The 25,519-nt window shown below is 37.4% G+C and overlaps 1 protein-coding gene across 1 annotated transcript in view; it reads left to right on the forward strand.

Moving 5' to 3' along the window:
* Window positions 1-25,519, forward strand: part of LOC128661186 (1-phosphatidylinositol 4,5-bisphosphate phosphodiesterase gamma-1-like) — a 370,915-nt gene that overhangs the window by 161,643 nt on the left and 183,753 nt on the right. The window contains 2 exon segments of the mRNA XM_053715427.1: window positions 18,861-18,945; window positions 22,905-22,985. Of these exon segments, the coding sequence (XP_053571402.1) occupies window positions 18,861-18,945; window positions 22,905-22,985 (166 nt within the window).

A 25,519-nucleotide genomic window follows, 5' to 3' on the forward strand; every position in this document is an offset into this window, starting at 1 on the left:
TATTATATTTATTAACCCCTAACCTGCCCCCCAAAACATCGCAGCCAGCTACCTACACTTATTAACCCCTAATCTGCCGTCCGCATGCCGCCGCCAGCTACATTATAGCTATGTACCCCTAATCTGCTGCCCCTAACACCGCCGACCCCTATATTATATTTATTAACCCCTAATCTGCCCTCCCTAACATCGCCGACACCTAACTTCAATTATTAACCCCTAATCTGCCGACCGAATCTCGCCGCTATTCTAATAAATGTATTAACCCCTAAAGCTAAGTCTAACCCTAACACAAACACCCCCTAACTTAAATATAATTTTAATCTAACGAAATTAATTAACTCTTATTAAATAAATTATTCCTATTTAAAGCTAAATACTTAACTGTAAAATAAATCCTAATATAGCTACAATATAAATTATAATTATATTATAGCTATTTAAGGATTTATATTTATTTTACAGGTAACTTTGTATTTATTTTAACCAGGTACAATAGCTATTAAATAGTTAAGAACTATTTAATAGCTAAAATAGTTAAAATAATTACAAAATTACCTGTAAAATAAATCCTAACCTAAGTTACAATTAAACCTAACACTACACTATCAATAAATAAATTAAATAAAATACCTACAATTATCTACAATTAAACCTAACACTACACTATCAATAAATTAATTAAATAAAATACCTACAATTATCTACAATTAAACATAACACTACACTATCAATAAATTAATTAAATACAATACCTACAAATAACTACAATGAAATAAACTAACTAAAGTACAAAAAATAAAAAAGAACTAAGTTACAAAAAATAAAAAATATTTACAAACATAAGAAAAATATTACAACAATTTTAAACTAATTACACCTACTCTAAGCCCCCTAATAAAATAACAAAGCCCCCCAAAATAAAAAAATGCCCTACCCTATTCTAAATTACTAAAGTTCAAAGCTCCTTTACCTTACCAGCCCTGAACAGGGCCCTTTGTGGGGCATGCCCCAAGAAATTCAGCTCTTTTTCCTGTAAAAAAAACATACAATACCCCCCCCAACATTACAACCCACCACCCACATACCCCTAATCTAACCCAAACCCCCCTTAAATAAACCTAACACTAAGCCCCTGAAGATCTTCCTACCTTATCTTCACCATACCAGGTATCACCGATCTGTCCTGGCTCCGATATCTTCATCTAAGCCCAAGCGGGGGCTAGACATCCATCATCCGACGGCTGAAGAAGTCCAGAAGAGGCTCCAAAGTCTTCATCCTATCCGGGAAGAAGAGTAGATCCGGACCAGCAACCATCTTCTTCCAAGCGGCATCTTCTATCTTCATCCGATGAGGACCGGCTCCATCTTAAAGACCTCCACCGCGGACCCATCTTCTTCCGACGACGACTTCCCGACGAATGACGGTTCCTTTAAGGGACGTCATCCAAGATGGCGTCCCTCGAATTCCGATTGGCTGATAGGATTCTATCAGCCAATCGGAATTAAGGTAGGAAAATTCTGATTGGCTGATGGAATCAGCCAATCAGAATCAAGTTCAATCCGATTGGCTGATTCAATCAGCCAATCAGATTGAGCTCGCATTCTATTGGCTGTTCCGATCAGCCAATAGAATGCGAGCTCAATCTGATTGGCTGATCGGATCAGCCAATCGGATTGAACTTGATTCTGATTGGCTGATTCCATCAGCCAATCAGAATTTTCCTACCTTAATTCCGATTGGCTGATAGAATCCTATCAGCCAATCGGAATTCGAGGGATGCCATCTTGGATGACGTCCCTTAAAGGAACCGTCATTCGTCGGGAAGTCGTCGTCGGAAGAAGATGGGTCCGCGGTGGAGGTCTTCAAGATGGAGCCGGTCCTCATCGGATGAAGATAGAAGATGCCGCTTGGAAGAAGATGGTTGCTGGTCCGGATCTACTCTTCTTCCCGGATAGGATGAAGACTTTGGAGCCTCTTCTGGACTTCTTCAGCCATCGGATGATGGATGTCTAGCCCCCGCTTGGGCTTAGATGAAGATATCGGAGCCAGGACGGATCGGTGATACCTGGTATGGTGAAGATAAGGTAGGAAGATCTTCAGGGGCTTAGTGTTAGGTTTATTTAAGGGGGGTTTGGGTTAGATTAGGGGTATGTGGGTGGTGGGTTGTAATGTTGGGGGGGGTATTGTATGTTTTTTTTTTACAGGAAAAAGAGCTGAATTTCTTGGGGCATGCCCCGCAAAGGGCCCTGTTCAGGGCTGGTAAGGTAAAAGAGCTTTGAACTTTAGTAATTTAGAATAGGGTAGGGCATTTTTTTTATTTTGGGGGGCTTTGTTATTTTATTAGGGGGCTTAGAGTAGGTGTAATTAGTTTAAAATTGTTGTAATATTTTTCTTATGTTTGTAAATATTTTTTTATTTTTTGTAACTTAGTTCTTTTTTATTTTTTGTACTTTAGTTAGTTTATTTCACTGTAGTTATTTGTAGGTATTGTATTTAATTAATTTATTGATAGTGTAGTGTTAGGTTTAATTGTAGATAATTGTAGGTATTTTATTTAATTAATTTATTGATAGTGTAGTGTTAGGTTTAATTGTAACTTAGGTTAGGATTTATTTTACAGGTAATTTTGTAATTATTTTAACTATTTTAGCTATTAAATAGTTCTTAACTATTTAATAGCTATTGTACCTGGTTAAAATAAATACAAAGTTACCTGTAAAATAAATATTAATCCTAAAATAGCTATAATATAATTATAATTTATATTGTAGCTATATTAGGATTTATTTTACAGGTAAGTATTTAGCTTTAAATAGGAATAATTTATTTAATAAGAGTTAATTTATTTAGTTAGATTTAAATTATATTTAAGTTAGGGGGTGTTAGTGTTAGGGTTAGACTTAGCTTTAGGGGTTAATACATTTATTAGAATAGCGGTGAGCTCCAGTCGGCAGATTAGGGGTTAATGTTTGAAGTTAGGTGTCGGCGATGTTAGGGAGGGCAGATTAGGGGTTAATACTATTTATTATAGGGTTAGTGAGGCGGATTAGGGGTTAATAACTTTATTATAATAGCGGTGCGGTCCGGTTGGCAGATTAGGGGTTAATAAGTGTAGGCAGGTGGAGGCGACGTTGTGGGGGGCAGATTAGGGGTTAATAAATATAATATAGGGGTCGGCGGTGTTAGGGGCAGCAGATTAGGGGTACATAGGGATAATGTAAGTAGCGGCGGTTTACGGAGCGGCAGATTAGGGGTTAAAAATAATATGCAGGGGTCAGCGATAGCGGGGGCGGCAGAATAGGTGTTAATAAGTGTAAGGTTAGGGGTGTTTAGACTCGGGGTACATGCTAGGGTGTTAGGTGCAGACTTAGGAAGTGTTTCCCCATAGCAAACAATGGGGCTGCGTTAGGAGCTGAACACGGCTTTTTTGCAGGTGTTAGGTTTTTTTTCAGCTCAAACAGCCCCATTGTTTCCTATGGGGGAATCGTGCACGAGCACGTTTTTGAGGCTGGCCGCGTCCGTAAGCAACTCTGGTATCGAGAGTTGAAGTTGCGTTAAATATGCTCTACGCTCCTTTTTTGGAGCCTAACGCTGCCATTCGGTGGACTCTCAATACCAGAGTTATTTTAAAGGTGCGGCCAGAAAAAAGCCCGCGTTAGCTACGCGGGTCGTTACCGACAAAACTCTAAATCTAGCCGTGTGTTTGTTTTATTGCTACAAGAGATATCACAGTTATAAAATATAAAGATAAATGTGGGCCCACTTGAAACTGTTGGTATACCAAAAGAAGTCAGCTGACTGCAGAAAAGAAAGTTCCTTTTAAAAGGTAATTGTAATGTTTCACACAGCTTTATTTGTAAATTATGCACCACACTTCTTTACTTGGTTACAATCTTCAGTGGGAGATTATGGCAAGGTATTTTGCACTCACGGGTATTTATAATGTTAATAATGTTGTTGGCTAACCGGAGATATTGAATCACAGGAGTGGTTGAGTAGCAGGTACACTCACGGATGGGAAACCGCCATAGTAGCGGCACGGAACGGAGGTTACCGATGACAGCGGTCCAGTAAGTAAAAACAAACACATTGAGGATCTCCAATCAAGGTAAGCGCAGAATAAGATTAAGCTGCGTTTTATACTTGCTTGAAATAATAAGCAGTGAGGAGAGATTAAAGCCTACCTGGTGAGGCGTTTGTTTGTATGTGACACAAGTTGTGTATCTGGAAGAAGCAATATTTGATTCAGATTTTTGCATATACTTACAACACAATCAAGCTGTGACTGTTGGATTATAAATACCCGTGAGTGCAAAATACCTTGCCATAATCTCCCACTGAAGATAAAAGTATTATAATGTATTGATCTCATTTTGTAATTTTGTAATATTGTGACATGATACAATTGCTTTAGTTGTTTAGGAGTCTTTGAGGAACCATATTTAGAGGCTGTTAATTTTAATATTAGAACAGTTAAGATTAAGACCTTATGCTCTGGTGCTGGATATAGGGAAGCTAGTGGGGGCAATAAGCTCTCACACATGTTTTCTTTCTGCTTTAAACAATCCATGTTAATTTTCCCCCGTGCACAATGCTTCCTGACAAATATTGGCATAATCAGGGAATTTAAATGAGCGGGTCCCACATATACGAGTAGTGCAATTAGTTGTTATCATAAAACTGTATATATATATATATATATATATATATATATATATATATATGTCTAAATTGTGTTTACATGTGTAAATATGTATTTGCACACATACATATATACACTTACAAATGTATACACAAATATAGACATACATATATACACTTACAAATGTATACACAAATATAGACATACATATATACACTTACAAATGTATACACAAATATAGACATACATATATACACTTACAAACATATGTATACACAAATATAGACATACATATATACACTTACAAATGTATACACAAATATAGACATACATATACACTTAAAAACAAATGTATACACAAATATAGACGTACATATATACACTTACAAACAAATGTATACACAAATATAGACATACATATATACACTTACAAACAAATGTATACACAAATATAGACATACATATATACACTTACAAATGTATACACAAATATAGACATACATATATACACTTACAAATGTATACACAAATATAGACATACATATATACACTTACAAACAAATGTATACACAAATATAGACATACATATATACACTTACAAATGTATACACAAATATAGACATACATATATACACTTACAAACAAATGTATACACAAATATAGACATACATATATACACTTACAAATGTATACACAAATATAGACATACATATATACACTTACAAATGTATACACAAATATAGACATACATATATACACTTACAAACAAATGTATACACAAATATAGACATACATATATACACTTACAAACAAATGTATACACAAATATAGACTTGCATATACACTTACAAACAAATGTATACACAAATATAGACATACATATATACACTTACAAACAAATGTATACACAAATATAGACTTGCATATACACTTACAAACAAATGTATACACAAATATAGACATACACATATACACTTACAAACAAATGTATACACAAATATAGACTTGCATATACACTTACAAACAAATGTATACACAAATATAGACATACATATATACACTTACAAACAAATGTATACACAAATATAGACATACATATATACACTTACAAACAAATGTATACACAAATATAGACATACATATATACACTTACAAACAAATGTATACACAAATATAGACATACATATATACACTTACAAACAAATGTATACACAAATATAGACATACATATATATACACTTACAAACAAATGTATACACAAATATAGACATACATATATACACTTACAAACAAATGTATACACAAATATAGACATACATATATACACTTACAAACAAATGTATACCCAAATATAGACATACATATATACACTTACAAACAAATGTATACACAAATATAGACTTGCATATACACTTACAAACAAATGTATACACAAATATAGACTTGCATATACACTTACAAACAAATGTATACACAAATATAGACATACATATATACACTTACAAACAAATGTATACACAAATATAGACATACATATATACACTTACAAACAAATGTATACACAAATATAGACATACATATATATACACTTACAAACAAATGTATACACAAATATAGACATACATATATACACTTACAAACAAATGTATACACAAATATAGACATACATATATACACTTACAAACAAATGTATACACAAATATAGACATACATATATACACTTACATACAAATGTATACCCAAATATAGACATACATATATACACTTACAAACAAATGTATACACAAATATAGACATACATATATACACTTACAAACAAATGTATACACAAATATAGACATACATATATACACTTACAAACAAATGTATACACAAATATAGACATACATATACACTTACAAACAAATGTATACACAAATATAGACATACATCTACACTTACAAACAAATGTATATACAAATTTAGACATACATATATACACTTACAAACAAATGTATACACAAATATAGACATACATATATATACACTTACAAACAAATGTATACACAAATATAGACATACATATATACACTTACAAACAAATGTATACACAAATATAGACATACATATATACACTTACAAACAAATGTATACACAAATATAGACATACATATATACACTTACAAACAAATGTATACACAAATATAGACATACATATATACACTTACAAACAAATGTATACACAAATATAGACATACATATATACACTTACAAACAAATGTATACACAAATATAGACATACATATATACACTTACAAACAAATGTATACACAAATATAGACATACATATATACACTTACAAACAAATGTATACACAAATATAGACATACATATACACTTACAAACAAATGTATACACAAATATAGACATACATCTACACTTACAAACAAATGTATATACAAATTTAGACATACATATATACACTTACAAACAAATGTATACACAAATATAGACATACATATATATACACTTACAAATGTATACACAAATATAGACATACATATATACACTTACAAACAAATGTATACACAAATATAGACATACATATACACTTTTGAGCCCTTCCCAGTCAAATACCTATAAACATGCAATATAATTTGTATTACGTTTTTAACGTTTTAATTTGTTTTGAGCAGAAATTCTTTAAATTCCTATATTCTTCACTTAGAGAAAAAAAATTAAATAGATATTTCTATATTTATTTATTTATAAAATATTTTACCAGGAAGGATACATTGAGATTTCTCTCGTTTTCAAGTATTTCCTGGGTACACAAAACATTGCATTGATACAATGGGTACAATAAAATACAAAAACAATAATAATACACAATATATGCACAAAAATTTAACATAGAACAGGTAGGAAATATATAATCAACCATGACAGGTGCATTCTGTTTTGAGATATGTAGAGAGGGATCTCTTAAAGGATATTAGGCTTGGGGAAGGTTTTAAAGTGTGCGGGAGGTCGTTCCATAACTGTGGCGCTCGGTAGGAAAAGGAGGATCGAGCTGCTTTCTTTTTGTATTGAGGCAAGCTAAATAATGTGCTGGTTCTGGATCGGAGGTTATAGGAGGTGGGAATAACCAGTGAGAGCATTCTGCTCAGGTAGGGTGGGAGCTTCTCAGAAAGGCTCTTAAACACTAGGCAGGAAAGATGGAGGGTGCGTCTGGATTCCAGCGACAGCCAGTTTAGTTCTTTTAGCATGTCACAATGGTGGGACCTGTAGTTACATTGTAGCACAAAGTGGCAGAACGAGTTATATAACGTATTTAGTTTATTAAGGTGAGTTTGCGGAGCAGGTGCATATACTACATTCCCATAATCCACGATTGGCATCAGCATTTGCTGTACAATCTTTTATTTTACAGTAGGGCTGAGGCAAGATTTGTTTCTGTACAGGGCACCTATTTTTGGATAAAGTTTAGTTGCCAGTTTTTCTATATGGAGGCCAAAAGATAGATTGGGGTCTAACAACATACACAAGTATTTAAAAGAGTGGACTGCGGTCAGTGTGCAATTTGATTTTGTTTTGATGCATAGATGGGAATTTTGTAGTTTGTGTAATTTAGGTCCCATTCCAAAGATCATTGTGACAGTTTTTTCAGTGTTTAGGAAGAGTTTGTTTTTTGAGATCCACTTTTCTACCTCTGTGAACTGGTCTTGGAGTACTACTTCAAGCTGTGGCAGATCGGAATTGTTTGCATAGATTACCGTGTCATCTGCATACATGTGTACAGTTGAGGATTTGCAGACATTAGGCAGATCATTTATAAATAATGTGAATAGCAGGGGACCAAGAATGGAACCTTGGGGAACACCACACGTGACTGGGAGTCGCTGTCAGAAATGGAGACATATTGTGATCGATCCGATACATATGATCGAAACCAGGTTAGCGGATGATCACCAATACCTGAGTTTTTTAGTTTGAGCAGTAGTATGTCGTGGTCTACTGTGTCAAAGGCCTTTGCAAAATCAAGGAAAATAGCTCCAGTTAGGTCTCCTTGTTCCATTCCAGTTTGGATGTAGTTGCAAACTTTTAGTAGGGCAGTTGTAGTGGAGTGATTTGTACGAAAACCTGATTGATCAGGGGTCAGATAATTAGATTGTTGGTAATATTCACATAATTGCGTATGGACGCATTTTTCTAAGATTTTTGACAATACTGAGAGCATTGATATTGGGCGATAGTTAAAAACCAAGGTTATCTCCCCACTTTTATGGATAGGTACTACTCTTGCAGTCTTCCAAAGTTTGGGTATGTATCCAGACACCAAGGATTCGTTAATTAGGGTTGTGACAGGTTTAGCAATTGCTGGCGCACTAAGCTTCAACAGCATTGCTGTGATTTGATCAGGTCCAGACTGGTTTTTCATTTTTAGGTTATTAAGGTGTTTCTTAATGACATTGATGGGTACAGGTCTAAAATTGAATTTCTCTATATTGGGTCTTTTCTGATTTAGTGGGGCCTAATCCACATTTGTAGCTTCAGGATGCGTGCCATTTATTAGTTTGTCAATCAGGTTGGTGGAGCAGCCGACAAAATAATTGTTAAAGGCATTTGCTACTTCTAAGGGGAGTTGCAGGGTTTGGTTGCCCACATTGACAGTGGAGGGTTGGGAGTGGATTGGTGGAGTTTGTAAGTTATTTATGAGTTTCCAAAACTTTCTAGGGTTTGATATGTTATTGTTCAGATTTTCACAGAAATATTGGGCCTTGGCCAATTTTGTTTGTTTAGTGCAAATATTTCGCCATTGTCTATATACACAGTGATCGTTCATAGAGCCAGTATGCTTGAACTTTGACCACAATTAATCTTGAAACTGGTACATTTGAATGAGGTCAGCTGTGATCAAATTCATGGGTGCTCCTTTTACTCTCACCTTACGCAGCAGGGCATGTAAATTCCAAACTTGTAGGAGTTCGGACTAAAAGAATTCAACTGCAGAGTCTAGATCTGGGATTAGGTTTAATCTGTGCCAGGGGAGGTTCTTGATGTCATTTAGAAATGATTGAAGATTACATTTTTTGAAGGACCTGGTGATTTTAACCTTGGGAGAGGATTTAGTTGCCTTTATTTTGCGCACAAAGTACACTAAGCAGTGGTCACTGAAATTGTTAGGGAGAACACCTGCCTCCTGGATTCGGTCGGGAGAGGTGGAGAGAATCCAATCGAGCAGGGTGTGATTATGGCTTTTGATGTTTATGCGAGTTGGGGAGGAGATTAATTGCGTTAGCTGCAAAGACTTAAAAACAGAGCAACAACTATTATATTTTGGATTCAGCCAATCAATATCAAAATCTCCAAAAACCAAAACTTCACTTTTTGGGTTTTGAGCTATGGTTTCACTAAGGAGATGGGCTATGTCTGAAAGGAAATGCACAGGGGAGTTAGGTGGGCAGTAGATTCCTGCAATAATGATTGATTTACTGCACGGGATCTCAATTGTGCCAGAAAGGAAATCAAAGGTGGCAGGAGAGCTAGATTTTTGTAAGGGGGTGTACTTTGTGGAATTGTCAACAAAGATTACAATGCCGCCTCCTCTCTTTTCTCTGTCATTTCTATGGCATGAATACCCATGTATTGCAATGGCAGAGTCAGGTATTTTTGTGGTTAGCCGCGATTCAGAGATCACAATGATTTTGGGCTTGTATTGTAAATACCAAGCTTGTAGTGCATCGATTTTTGGTAGTAAGCTGCGGATATTACAGTGCACAAAGGAGATTCCTTTTTTAGCTGGAAGGCTAGGAATGGAATTTGTTGGGGGACCAGGGTTAGACTCTATATCATTTGCAAGGGCAAGTAACATAAGGAATAGGAATTTGGACATTGTTTTTGTTTTGCCATATAGTGAATGGGATACTTTATAGTTTTGTGAGGTGGTGGTAGGAGGGTTATTTTTTATAACTCTCCACCAGCACTCAGCAGATAAGTTACAGCAACAGAGCAGGCCATGGTGTATGATAATTTGATTTCCAGATTGAGGTGTGTGCTTATGGCAGTAGTGATGTGAACAAAATTTGAGTGAGAAAAGGGTTAACACAAATAACAGTATGGTCATATTTGGATTCATGTTAGTGGTATGAGGTGTGTAGATGAAAATAAAACAAAAATATTACAAAATTTAAAAGAAATAAAAGTATATACTATTGATGTGTGATATATAGCTATTTGTAGCGAGAGAGAGTACGTATTCTAAAGGGTTAAGTGAATGAAAGGATGTGCTGATCAGTGTTTGCAGCTGTCATTTTGGGAGAATGAAAGTTGAGTATGAGACTATCTATAAATAAGAAAATGAGCTTGGGGTTGGAGGGAAACTATCTTCCAAAGGCTACCTGTTGTTTGCAGAGAGCAGTGTTACAGCAGAGATATTCAGGTCTGTGATTCTCTAGGAATACTGGGGTAGATACACTTAAAATTCAGTCTGTTTGCAGAGAGCAGTGTTACAGCTGATATATATATATATATATATATATATATATATACTGTATATATATAGTGTGGTTGATATATATATATAGTGCGGTTGCAATATCCAAAGTCCTGAAGTTAGCACATTTTAGTCTTTTGCTCACACACTAACAAAATACCATCAGATATTTATGGAAATATGTATTTATGAGTAAATAGAACATATCCTGTTATATGCAGAACATTGAAATGTGAAATTTTCTTATTTTCGTCGGGTTAGCGCACTTGAGAATATTCGATCAGCTTTGTGCACAAGTAGGGTATTAGTTCCCTCCCCCACACTTTTTGTGCCCCATTGACCTCTATGGGGTAATAAGCTATCGCGCGCGCAATATTATTAGTTCAGATTTTTCCATTTGTCAGGTTAGCACACAAGCGTAAACAGTGTACTTTCAAACTTGTAATACGAGTGCAACCCGGCGCGTGCAAAAAGCTTACTTCTAGCGCAGTTAAAGCTTGAGCGGGAGCATTAAAGGGACAGTCAACACCAGAATTTTTGTTGTTTAAAAATATAGATAATCCCTTTATTACCCATTCCCCAGTTTTGCATAACAAACACAGTTATAATAATACACTTTTTACCTCTGTGATTATCTTATATTTAAGCCTCTGCAAACTGCCCCCTTATTTCAGTTCTTTTGACAGACTTCATTTTAGCCAATCAGTGCTGACTCCTAGGTAACTTCACGTGTGCAAGCTCAATGTTATCTATATGACACACATGAACTAACACCCTCTAGTGGTGAAAAACTGTAAAAATGTATTCACATAAGAGGTCTAAGAAATTAGCATATGAGCCTACCTAGGTTTAGCTTTCAAATAAGAATACCAAGAGAACAAAGCAAAATTGGTGATAAAAGTAAATTGGAAAGTTGTTTAAAATTACATGCCCTATTTGAATTATGAAAGTTTATTTTGGACTTGACTGTCCCTTTAAATAATGCCCCACTTGTAATCTGACCCTAAAACAGGTGTTTGATTTGTTTTTGGACTCTCTATAGAGCATAAGACAAGCAAAATATTTACACTACAGCAAGTAAGGTCCTTTGTATCCATCAGGCTTTGGAAATTTAATGTAGGCTTGCAAAACCCCTGGAAAAAGCTGTAAAAATATCTATTTCTTATAGTTATGTGTTTAACTCATCTGAATATAGAAATACACTTGATTTGTTGTGTACGCTATTTTTCCAATACAAATATAATGCCACTGAGAATGCCTGCTAATCTCCCTGATCGTTACCAAGCGTTTCATTATACAGTGCATAACACTAGGCAGATATGCTAACGGGGTAAAGACGGAGGCTACGAGCTTCCTGTTCTGTGCGTATCGCTGAGTGAGGCCTGCAGCTTTAATGGAACACAGCTGGAGTGTGGTACAAGACACAACGTCACCCATTTTGGCTAAGCTTGCGCCAACTCCATGAAAACAGGACGTCTGACAGGAAGTGATAGGAGTCTGTGACAGGAAGAGGAAGAATTTGTGCAGGAAACGATGCCAGGGAGATGTAGATTAAAGCTCCATTTAATATGAAGATAACAGAATATACAGAGCAAAGTGCAGTGATTGTGTCCTTAATACAACATGTCACACACCCAGGCCTGTAGCAGTGGCACTGGCGGGCACAACATCTTTTTAGCTAGTTATAATAAACAGTTCTTCAGTCTAATGAGTTAATGGCATATTTCACTCATCTTGTATTTTAACATTTATTGTAGTTTTAAATTTTTATGCTGCCAGAAGTATGTCCCTGTGGACCAATAGAGTTGTGGGAGTTGCCTTTATGATCAAATAGAGGAACTCTCCTAGCCCCCATATGTATAACCCACATCTCTCTGTAGTGTGCCAGCATTAATAATAACTAAGGCCACTGGTTGTGTGTAATACTAGTCCTGTACAATTCGTATCGTACCACTGAACACAGCTGTGTGATCCCATTTCACATTACTTACAAGCCACAAAACAAGGCATTCACTACTCCTGATTTACCATTCATTACACCACAAGGCACTCACAGCCTTCGCGTAATACCTGGTTCACCCTCTTCTTTCTTTCTGACGCACGTGAGCTTCTCCTGTGAAGTCCTAGTAAGAATCTCAATCCTTTTCGCGGATCTTTAATGTGCTATGTTTACACGATCCGCCATATTGCGCTCTGTAAAGAGACTCCACTGTGCCTTGCCACAGCTGGTTAAAACACAATGAACCTTCCATATTCTATGGATTTAGAATTTCTTACAGTATGTAGAATCATTTTTAATCATTTATTTTTTATTTTTCATATTTAATATTTCAATAACGAGCATTGAGGTTAGCAATTCTTCATGTGCACTAACCAAACACTGTGTTAGACCTTTATCATGAACCACGAAATACGCATATTTTACATTCCTATGTCCTTTACATAGAAAAAATATATCTGATAATGTTAATGTAAGATATCTATACCTATATATATCTATAGGAATAAATATACAGTTATATATATATATATATATATATATATATATATATATATATATATCTATAGAAATAAATATACAGGTATATATATATATATCTATAGGAATAAATATACAGGTATATATATATATCTATAGGAATAAATATACAGGTATATATATATATCTATAGGAATAAATATACAGGTATATATATATATATATATATATATATATATATATATATATAGAGGAATAAATATACAGGTATATATATATATATATATACTGTATATATATATAGACATATATATTTACTATAAAAATTACATTATCCTGTTGTATGAAAAGAACATTGGAATGTGAACTATTCATAACTCCTGTCTGGTTAGTGCACGAGCGATACGTGTTATGTGTTTTTCTTCTGTGCTCTCCATTAACTTCTATGGGTATTATATGTTAACACATTCGCAATATTTGGTTAGCCTGTGTCAGGTTTTGCTCGCACTCAAACTTTTTATTTTCAACTTGTAATATGTGTGCCACCCAACGTGCGCAAAAAAACATCCGTCTAGCGAATTTTACACTTGAGTAAAAGCGTTAAATAGCAATTGACTTATAGAGGCCCATTTATCAAGCTCTGTATGGAGCTTGAGGGCCCGTGTTTCTGGCGAGTCTTCAGACTCGCCAGAAACAGCAGTTGTGAAGCAGCGGTCTAAAGATTGACACCCCCCTGCTGGCAGCCGATTGGCCGCGAGTCTGCAGGGGGCGGCGTTGCACCAGCAACTCTTGTGAGCTGTTGGTGCAATGATGATTACGGAGAGGGTATTGCTCTCCTCATTCAGCGAGGTCTTGCGTACCTGATCCACACTGTGGGATCAGATCCGCAAGACCTTTGATAAATAGGCCTCATAATCTTGCCCTTAGTATAGTTTGTTTAAATACAGGATCTATTTACAGTTATAGAAATGTGGCAAAGAGTTTTAGGGGCCTATTTATCAAGCTCCGTATGTCGCTTGATGCCCCGTGTTTCTGGCGAGCCTTCAGACTCGCCAGAAACACAAGTTATGAAGCAGCGGTCTAAAGATTGCTGCTCCATAACCTGTCCGCCTGCTCTGAGGCGGTGGACAGACATCAACGAAAATCAACCCGATCCAATACGATCGGGTTGATTGCCACCCCCTGCTAGCGATTGGCCGCGAATCTGCAGGCGGGGGTATTGCACCAGCAGTTCACAAGAACTACTGGTGCAATGATAAATGCTCAGAGCGTATGCTGTCGGCATTTATTGATGTGCAGTGGACATGAACCTCAATATCGGATCATGTCCGCTCTCACTTTCTTAAATAGGCCCCTTAGGAAGCACAAAGCCAGAAAATTGGGTTAGTGTAAACTGATGAGGGACGATAAGGTTTAAAGAGGAAAAATTAACGATAATTCATTAACGGTAAATGTGGCCTTATACGTCTTAAAGCCCTTTCTGACAACCACAGATCACAAAATGTTTGTGTTTCATATCCCTTTATATATTTATGTTTTATACATATGGGGCATGACATCGCTGACCAATAGAGCTATGGCAGTTGTCTTTATCAGCCAATGAGCAAGGTCTGTGCACAAAAATGCATTTCCTGATAGTATGAAAAGAAACGTTATCAGCTTTTTTTTCTCTCCAACACTTGCACAGTGCACTCTAATAACCACGCTAGAAATGTTTTGAGTTTACAACCATTACCTCCAGTCTACAGTATTTTGTACAGTACTATGAAATATGAAAGTGTTCTGAATACATTAACACTTTATTTGCTTCTGTTTGTTTTCCAATGCCCAAACTCCTGCGCCATTTGCCTTATTTGAAGGGAGCCAATCAGGATTTGGTCCTTAAGTAGACACAGATAAGCACTGTCATTTGGCATTTTATTGCAACATTTTATCACCGCTGCTGAAGCTTATTATTATTATCACAATTGTTATGTTACAGAAAAGGAGTTGGGATAAATATTTAAAATATATTGCACTGTTTGTTACTGCATTTAAAGGGAAAGTCTACTTGATTTTTTTTATTGTTTAAAAAGATAGATAACAACTTTACTACTCATTCTCCAGCTTTACATTACCAACACTGTTATATTAATATAATGTATAACTTTTATGTTTGCCTGTGTCTAAGCCCCTTTCTCAGTGCTTTTTAAATCCTGTACAATAGCTAGACAGTGCTAGTTCATGTGTGTCATATAGATAACATTTTGCTCACTACCGTGGAGTTACGCAGGAACCAGCAATAGAACTGAAATACGGGGGCAGTATGTAGAGGCTTAGATACAAGGTAATCACAGAGGTAAAAAGTGTATTAATATGACTTCTTAACAGCTCTACCCATAACGTGCACTAAAAACTACATTTGCGGCTGTCTGTGCCCTAATACTCAACTACTTAATCATCATTGAGGACCTGAGATCTTAGCCGTCCTTACCAACCCTTTTTTTCCAGAAGAGATCAGCACTACGGTAACAGACTCCTAAAACCTCGGTGCGTGTAGCATCGCATACAAGACCTGAAGCTGCCATCTTGCGGCCTAATCAGCACCTCTAGTAGCGCCCTAAATCTGACTGAAGTTTGGATCTCTGTAATCATCAACCTAGGGCACCATTACCTAAACATGGAGGATGCAGACTGTGTTATGAGACAAATATATCTCTTCCTAGATAGTTGTAGGGCTGTGTTCGGCCCTCATATGCCATCGGAGTCTAAGCAGGCAGCGGCAAGGCCCACTCTTCACGCTACTCACCCATTTACCCCTGATATCTCACAGAATGGTGATATCACAAGCTCGCAGAGCTCACCGCTTACCCGGCATCGGGCACTGCTCTCTGACAGTGGAAGTCAGGGGGCGGCAGCTTCCCATATGGAAGAAGAGAAAGAAGAGGACATAACCTATAAAGCTGTCGGTCTAACCTACACACCATATGATGCAGAAGTCCGCATGTTGCCTGAAACTCGAAAATCACCTTCCGCTGCGCTTGGTTGTGATCCTGGAGATCAGTCCCGAGCAATACCGCTCCATGAAGTCGCAGTCTGGAGGATCTTGTTTTCTACTTGTCCGGACCTAGTCCCTTGCCCGGGTAGCCCCTTGCAGCACTACCCGCACCTCAAAGATCAGGGTCCCAGCAGGGTTCCGCAGGAGGGCCTGCCCGGAGACCCACAACAGCGCATCTCAGTGACCTTAGACCAATATGAAAAGGGCTAAATTGAACTCTCCCTCAAAATTGCGGACTGACAGCCCTAGTCCATATTGTAACAACTGGTGCGGGCTGATCTCCTATTACCACAATTCTGTATTGCTCTATATAAAGGACACTTGTTAATATTCAAATAGCTTCAAGAAGTTATCTATAATTATATCTCTTGCCAATAGTATTGTTGCTTATGACAGTTGTATTCACTTCTACAGTTGAGGGCTGTTGCTATGTGTGCGTTTATTTGATGCTTAAACAATGCTTTCCTTTCTCTATCAAGCTATATGAGGTTCCCTATGCTTTTGCTCCTACAGGTGTATCCAGCTAAATATGAAATCTCTGCTCCAAATAACAATGACCTAGAATTTCACTTGTTCCACTGTGTTAATCAACTACCTACTATGCCTTTAATTTATAGAGGCCCCAGCTACTATGTTTAATCGCCTTAAACTCTAATGGTAACTTGTTGTATAGATGGGGGATGCTCCCCTCAATGTAAAGAAATGATTGTTGGGATAAGTCAGGTCTTATTGTACTCACTCCATATGTTTATTAATTTGCATTCTCAGGTTCCTTCCATTTTGGTCACACACTTTGTGGTTGACATAGCACTGCCACATGGCGATAAATTTACTTCACTCCCATGCTTGTTTGGCTAGGGCTGGTCCTTTGCCTCTACATGTATCCTTCAATGTTAGGGAGATTTATATTGCAACAGATATACTCCTAGCGCTATGTGCAGCCTTCAATCTAGTCACTCCTCTGCTAGCAGCCGAAGCAGCGGGAGTCTGTTTACTGCAGGTGTGGGGCTTTATGGAAGATTTTTAGTGCTAAATACATTCTACCATTAATACTTGATAATCGCCGCGTAACCTGAGCTGCTACATATGACTGACTCACCTACCCTTACCATACTAGAAATCCCAACAAATATTGACGTCTCCCATTTATCTAACTAATCATAACTTGCCCCGATTAGAGAGTGCTATTTTTGTATCATAAATTATCTCCCTTATCTTACTAGGTTACTTGTCCCTGAAACACAGTTTGTCCCGGCCCATAGTTACTGTCCCTGGGTTTCTGTTATAATTGGAGTCATTTATCCTTATTTTTGCCTGTCCGTATCTATTACTTAAAAAAACTTGCAGGGTTTCTCATATTATCTCTCTCATACTTCATTATCCACCTCCCCCCCCCCCACCCCAAAAAAATATACCTCCTAACTTGGGAGATCTGACTACACGACTCATCTTGCTTATGCCGTATCCTGTCTATCCTAGATACCTATTTTGCCATACTAATTTTGCCAGTTCTACCATACTAAGTAATTCATTATACTTACATATTAAAATACATTATTTAGCTAGTAACAGCACTTGCCATTATGGCTTGAAACATATCCTGTTAATTTACTGCAAATTAAGGACCACCTATTCTACCGCATTTATATACCATTCTGCATTACAATTAACATCGATACCATATATCCCATTAGATGCAAATACCTACATACTTTCCTCTAACCCTACCTAATTTATTTTTCTTTTTTCTTTCGCTACCATTTATTGTACTATTCGTTGAGCTATTCTAATCTTGTAAGTTTTAAAATGGCCACTCAATTTGTTAACCTTAGCTCATGCATAATAGAAAAAGAGGTTCCATAAATGTATTCCTATTGAAACGTTTGTCTTATGTCTATATATCAACTGTCATATTGAAATGTACCATTCATGTATGCTTTATTGACACGTCTTACATAAGTTGTATTGTTTTCGCACAACCTCAATAAAATTTTTAAAATAAAGGGAAAAAAAAAAAAAAAAGTGTATTAATATAACAGTGTTGGTTATGCAAAACTGCGGAATGGCTAAAAAGGGATTATCTATTTTTAAACAATAAGATTTTTGGTGTTTACTGTCCCTTTAATGAAATCTTTTCTATTACAAGCTCAGTGTTTCATGACCCTGTAACATTGAGTGTATACGTCTGATAAATGACGCGTGCACTGTCTGTTTGCTCTTCAGCATCACCATGAAGGATCTGAAAGCTCTGCTTCCTCAGATTAATTACAGAGTGCCCAACATGAAGTTCCTACGTGACAAACTGCCGGTGAGTGACACGCGTTATCTATGTATCTGTCTACTTACTAAATGCTATAGAAACCAGCCCACCCATTAATTAGTTCCTACTGAGCCATCTGTCTGTACAATCCTGTTCTGTGCTGAGGACCCGTCTCAGTCAGTTCTCATGTCAAGCGATTCTGTTTTTACATGTCCTGTGTGTAAAGCATAAGGAGAGGGGGTTGTTAGAGCATTTTATTGTTTATTTCCTGCAAAAGGGTTAAACACACAGTCAAAATTGCATGCCTAGAGCTCCTCTCATTCGGCTGCAGATGAGACTATGGGGACGATTTATTAAGGGCTGAATGCCCCTGTTTCGGAAACAGGAGTCAAGAGGCAGCAGTCTTAAGACCACTGCTCCTTAACTCATCCGCCACCTCTGAGGTGGCTGACAGCAATCCGTGATTGACACCCCCTGCTAGCGGCCGATTGCCGCGAATCTGCAGGGGGGCCGACAGCATACGCTGTTGGCATTCAGCGATGTTGGGCGGACATGATCCACTACAGCGAATCATGTCCGTCCGACTGTTAATAAATCGGCCCCTATGGGGTAGATTTATCATACCCCGGGCGGACATGATAACGCTGTAGCAAATCATGTCCACCCTGCATTGTAATATGCCGACAGCATACGCTGTTGGCATTTAACATTGCACAAGCAGTTCTGGTGAACTGCTTGTGCTTATGCCTTCCCCTGCAGATTTGCAGCCAATCGATCACTAGCAGGGGTTGTCAATCAACCCGATCGTATATGATTGGGCAGATTGATGTCCGCAGCCTCAGAGCAGGCGGACGAATTAAGGAGCAGCGGTCTTAAGACCACTGCTTCTTAACTCCTGTTTCCAGCAAGCCTGAAGGCTCACGCAGAAACAGCTGCATCCCCATGGCCAGTGATTGCAGGATATGCATGTATGCATGCATTTGATTGGCTCAACTGCTGTGTTCTTATCAAGAGTGGCAGAGTAGCAGAGCTCTAACTATGAATTTATCTCTGTAAACATAGTAAAATAGAGGGATTTGTGTAGCAATAGAATGGGGTAATGACATAAAGCTTTTTACTCTGACCCTTTAACATGAAAAGCAAGGACTAGCATTATAACCCACCAGCTTGCCCTCTGTCCTTGCTATGTAGTTTCGTGACAGCCTCTGTCAGCTTCCTCGGTGTATAAAGCCAGCAGACATCCGTTCATTTACCCTCACTAAGCAGGGTCTGGTCTGCCCTTGCTGGCGGACATTTAAAGGGACAGAAAAATCAATAACGTGTTGGTGCTTACAGCCCCAGAATATTTTTGCAAGTCTCTTTGTAACACAAAGCACATTTAAAACAATATATATATCTGCATTGACCTTTTTAAATTTTGCATCATGTTTATGCTCCGGGTGCATGTGGGTTAAAATTAAACTGTTTTTGTATTGCGGCTTAGCAGCAGCTAGTTATGTTACAGCCCCAGTGTAGGAGCAGCTACACTATGGTACAGCCCCAGCACAGAAGCAGCTACACTATGGTACAGCCCCAGCACAGTAGCAGCTACACTATGGTACAGCCCCAGCACAGTAGCAGCTACACTATGGTACAGCCCCAGCATAGTACCAGCTACACTATGGCACAGCCCCAGCATAGTAGCTGCTACTCTATTATGCAGTCCCAGTATAGTAGCAGCTACACTATGGTACAGCCCCAGCACAGTAGCACTTACACTATGGTACAGCCCCAGCACAGTAGCAGCTACACTATGGTACAGCCCCAGCACAGTAGCAGCTACACTATGGTACAGCCCCAGCACAGTAGCAGCTACACTATGGTACAGCCCCAGCATAGTACCAGCTACACTATGGCACAGCCCCAGCATAGTAGCTGCTACTCTATTATGCAGCCCCAGTATAGTAGCAGCTACACTATGGTACAGCCCCAGCACAGTAGCACTTACACTATGGTACAGCCCCAGCACAGTAGCAGCTACACTATGGTACAGCCCCAGCACAGTAGCAGCTACACTATGGTACAGCCCCAGCACAGTAGCAGCTACACTATGGTACAGCCCCAGCACAGTAGCAGCAACACTATGGTACAGTCCTAGCACAGTAGCAGCTACACTATGGTACAGTCCTAGCACAGTAGCAGCTACACTATGGTACAGCCCCAGCATAGTACCAGCTACACTATGGCACAGCCCCAGCATAGTAGCAGCTATTCTATTGTGCAGCCCCAGTATAGTATCAGCTACACTATGGTACAGCCCCAGCACAGTAGCAGCTGCCATATGGTACAGCTCCAGCACAGTAGCAGCTACACTATGGTACAGCCCCAGCATAGTACCAGCTACACTATGGTACTGCCCCAGCATAGTAGCAGCTACTCTATTGTGCAGCTCCAGCATAGAAGCAGCTACACTATGGTACAGCCCCAGCACAGTAGCAGCTACACTATGGTACAGCCCCAGCATAGTAGCAGCTACTCTATTGTGCAGCTCTAGCATAGTAGCAGCTACTTATGGTACAGCCCCAGCACAGTAGCAGCAACACTATGGTACAGCCCTAGCACAGTAGCAGCTACACTATGGTACAGCCCCAGCATAGTACCAGCTACACTATGACACAGCCCCAGCATAGTAGCAGCTATTCTATTGTGCAGCCCCAGTATAGTATCAGCTACACTATGGTACAGCCCCAGCACAGTAGCAGCTGCCATATGGTACAGCTCCAGCACAGTAGCAGCTACACTATGGTACAGCCCCAGCATAGTACCAGCTACACTATGGTACTGCCCCAGCATAGTAGCAGCTACTCTATTGTGCAGCTCCAGCATAGAAGCAGCTACACTATGGTACAGCCCCAGCACAGTAGCAGCTACACTATGGTACAGCCCCAGCATAGTAGCAGCTACTCTATTGTGCAGCTCTAGCATAGTAGCAGCTACTTATGGTACAGCCCCAGCATAGTAGCAGCTACTCTATTGTACAGCTTCAGCAAAATAACAGCTACACTATGGTACAGATCCAGCACAGTAGGAGCTACACTATGGTATAGCCCAGCTTAGTAGCAGCTACTCTATTGTACAGCTCCATCATAGTAGCAGCTACTTATGATACAGCCCCAGCATAGTAGCAGCTTCTCTATGGTACAACCCCAGAATAGTACTAGCTACTCTATGGTACATCCCCAGCATAGTACCAGATACTCTATGGTACAACCCCAGCATAGTACCAGCTACTCTACTGTACAGCCCCAGCATAGTACCAGCTACTCTATGGTACAACCCCAGCATAGTACCAACTACTCTATGGTACATCCCCAGCATAGTACCAGCTACTCTATGGTACAACCACAGCATATGGCAGCTACACTATGGTTCATCCCCAGCATAGCAGCTACATTATGATAAAGCACCTTTATAGTAGCAGTTACTCTATGGCACAGCCCCAGAATAGTACTAGCTACTCTATGGTACAGCCCCAGAATATTACCAGCTACTCTATGGTACAACCCCAACATAGTTCCAGCCACTCTATGGTACAACCCCAGCATAGTACCAGCTACTCTATGGTACAACCCCAGCATATGGCAGCTAGACTATTGTTCATCCCCAGCATAGCAGCTACATTATGATACAGCACCATTATAGTAGCAGCTACTCTATGGCCAGCCCCAGCATTGCAGCCACTACTCTGTTACAGCGCCAGCATAGCAGCCATTACTCTATGGTACAGCCCCAGCTGCTACTGCATGGTACAGCATCAACCTACTACACATGTCCCTTTAATTTTATAGTTTACAGAGATGGTGTAAGATATACGTTTCTTTGTATTCTGCCCTGATTATGCCCCTAAGACCTGTTATGCTACAAGACTCATTTAAAGATTTGCTGCTATGGAAGAGAAAATTTACACAAAATGAGCCTGAATTGTATTTTTATTTAAAAGACTTGACTTACCTGTGTTTTTCCTACAGGAAATCGAGGCCAGATCAGAGCTGAGCTTCCTGCATTTTGTTCTCTTCTACAAGAATCTGATGTTTGAGGCCCAGAAATCGGTAAGTGCAGCTCTCATTCGTGCACAGGACAATAAGATCAGACCTTTAACAGAATATGTTATTGTGCTGTGCATTGCAATACAGACCCATTCTCTAAAAACAAAGATATTTCACATCTGCATCGTTAGTGCATTATTGTTTTTTGCAATAAATGAATAAAACGTGTTAGGAACTAAAGGCTGGGCTGATTCAGCAAACCAAAGGTTATATAATCCTAATGCAAAGTGAGCTTCCTTTACTGGCACATGAGTTTGCTGAACATGCGCACGTTTTTTCAATGAGTGTTCAGCAGTCTCTACAGTCACATAGTGATGGCGCTTTGCATTCAGTTCACTGGCTCGGATGATACAACCAGTGAATGACTTTATTAATTTGTCCTTAGTTTAAAAAAGAAAAAACAAACCCATGAGAAGGATTAGGACTAATTCCCACATAAAAATGCATAGTTTTATTTATTTTGACAGAAAGCAACTTTGTGGGAAAATCACTAATTTACACAAACACTGCAGATGGAAGCAATGCATTAAAGTGATGGTAAAGTTTTACATGTTTTATAATCATATAACACAATCTAATAAATATACATTACACAGTACAGTTACACTCATAATAACACTGTCTAATAAATATACATTACACAGTACAGTTACACTCATAATAACACTGTCTAATAAATATACATTACACAGTACAGTTACACTCACAATAACACTATCTAATAAATATACATTACACAGTACCAATACACTCATAATAACACAATCTAATAAATATACATTACACAGTACAGTTACACTCATAATAACACTATCTGATAAATATACATTACACAGTACAGTTACACACATTATAACACTATCTAATAAATATACATTACACAGTACAGTTACACACATTATAACACTATCTAATAAATATACATTACACAGTACAGTTACACACATAATAACACTATCTAATAAATATACATTACACAGTACAGTTACACACATTATAACACTATCTAATAAATATACATTACACAGTACAGTTACACTCACAATAACACTATCTAATAAATATACATTACACAGGTACAGTTACACTTATAATAACACAATCTAATAAATATACATTACACAGTACAGTTACACTCATAATAACACTATCTGATAAATATACATTGCACAGTACAGTTACACTCATAATAACACTATCTGATAAATATCCATTACACAGTACAGTTACACTTATAATAACACTGTCTAATAAATATACATTACACAGTACAGTTACACTCATAACACAATCTAATAAATATACATTACAAAGTACAGTTACACTCATAATAACACTGTCTAATAAATATGCATTACACAGTACAGTTACACTCATAATAACACTGTCTAATAAATATACATTACACAGTACAGTTACACTCATAATAACACTGTCTAATAAATATACATTACACAGTAAAGTTACACACATAATAACACTGTCTAATAAATATACATTACACAGTACAGTTACACACATAATAACACTGTCTAATAAATATACATTACACAGTACAGTTACACTCATAATAACACTGTCTAATAAATATACATTACACAGTACAGATACACACATAATAACACTGTATAATAAATATACATTACACAGTACAGTTACACTCATAATAACACTGTCTAATAAATATACATTACACAGTACAGTTACACTCATAATAACACTGTCTAATAAATATACATTACACAGTACAGTTACACTCATAATAACACTGTCCTATAAATATACATGACACAGTACAGTTACACTCATAATAACACCATCTAATAAATATACATTAGACAGTACAGTTACACTAATAATAACACTGTCTAATAAATATACATTACACAGTACAGTTACACTCATAATAACACTGTCTAATAAATATACATTACACAGTACAGTTACACTCATAATAACACTGTCTAATAAATATACATTACACAGTACAGATACACACATAATAACACTGTAAAATAAATATACATTACACAGTACAGTTACACTCATAATAACACTGTCTAATAAATATGCATAACACAGTACAGTTACACTCATAATAACACTGTCCAATAAATATACATGACACAGTACAGTTACACTCATAATAACACCATCTAATAAATATACATTACACAGTACAGTTACACTAATAACACTGTCTAATAAATATACATTACACAGTACAGTTACACTCATAATAACACTGTCTAATACATATACATTACACAGTACAGTTACACATATTATAACACTATCTAATAAATATACATTACACAGTACAGTTACACTCATAATAACACTGTCTAATAAATATACACTACACAGTACAGTTACTCATAATAGCGCTGTCTAATAAATATACATTACACAGTACAGTTATACTCATAATAACACTGTCTAATAAATATACATTAAACAGTACAGTTACACTCATAATAACACTGTCTAATAAACATACATTACACAGTACAGTTAGACTCATAATAACACCATCT

This window comes from Bombina bombina, chromosome 5 (genome assembly GCF_027579735.1).
Source record: "Bombina bombina isolate aBomBom1 chromosome 5, aBomBom1.pri, whole genome shotgun sequence".
Classification (NCBI taxonomy): domain Eukaryota; kingdom Metazoa; phylum Chordata; class Amphibia; order Anura; family Bombinatoridae; genus Bombina; species Bombina bombina.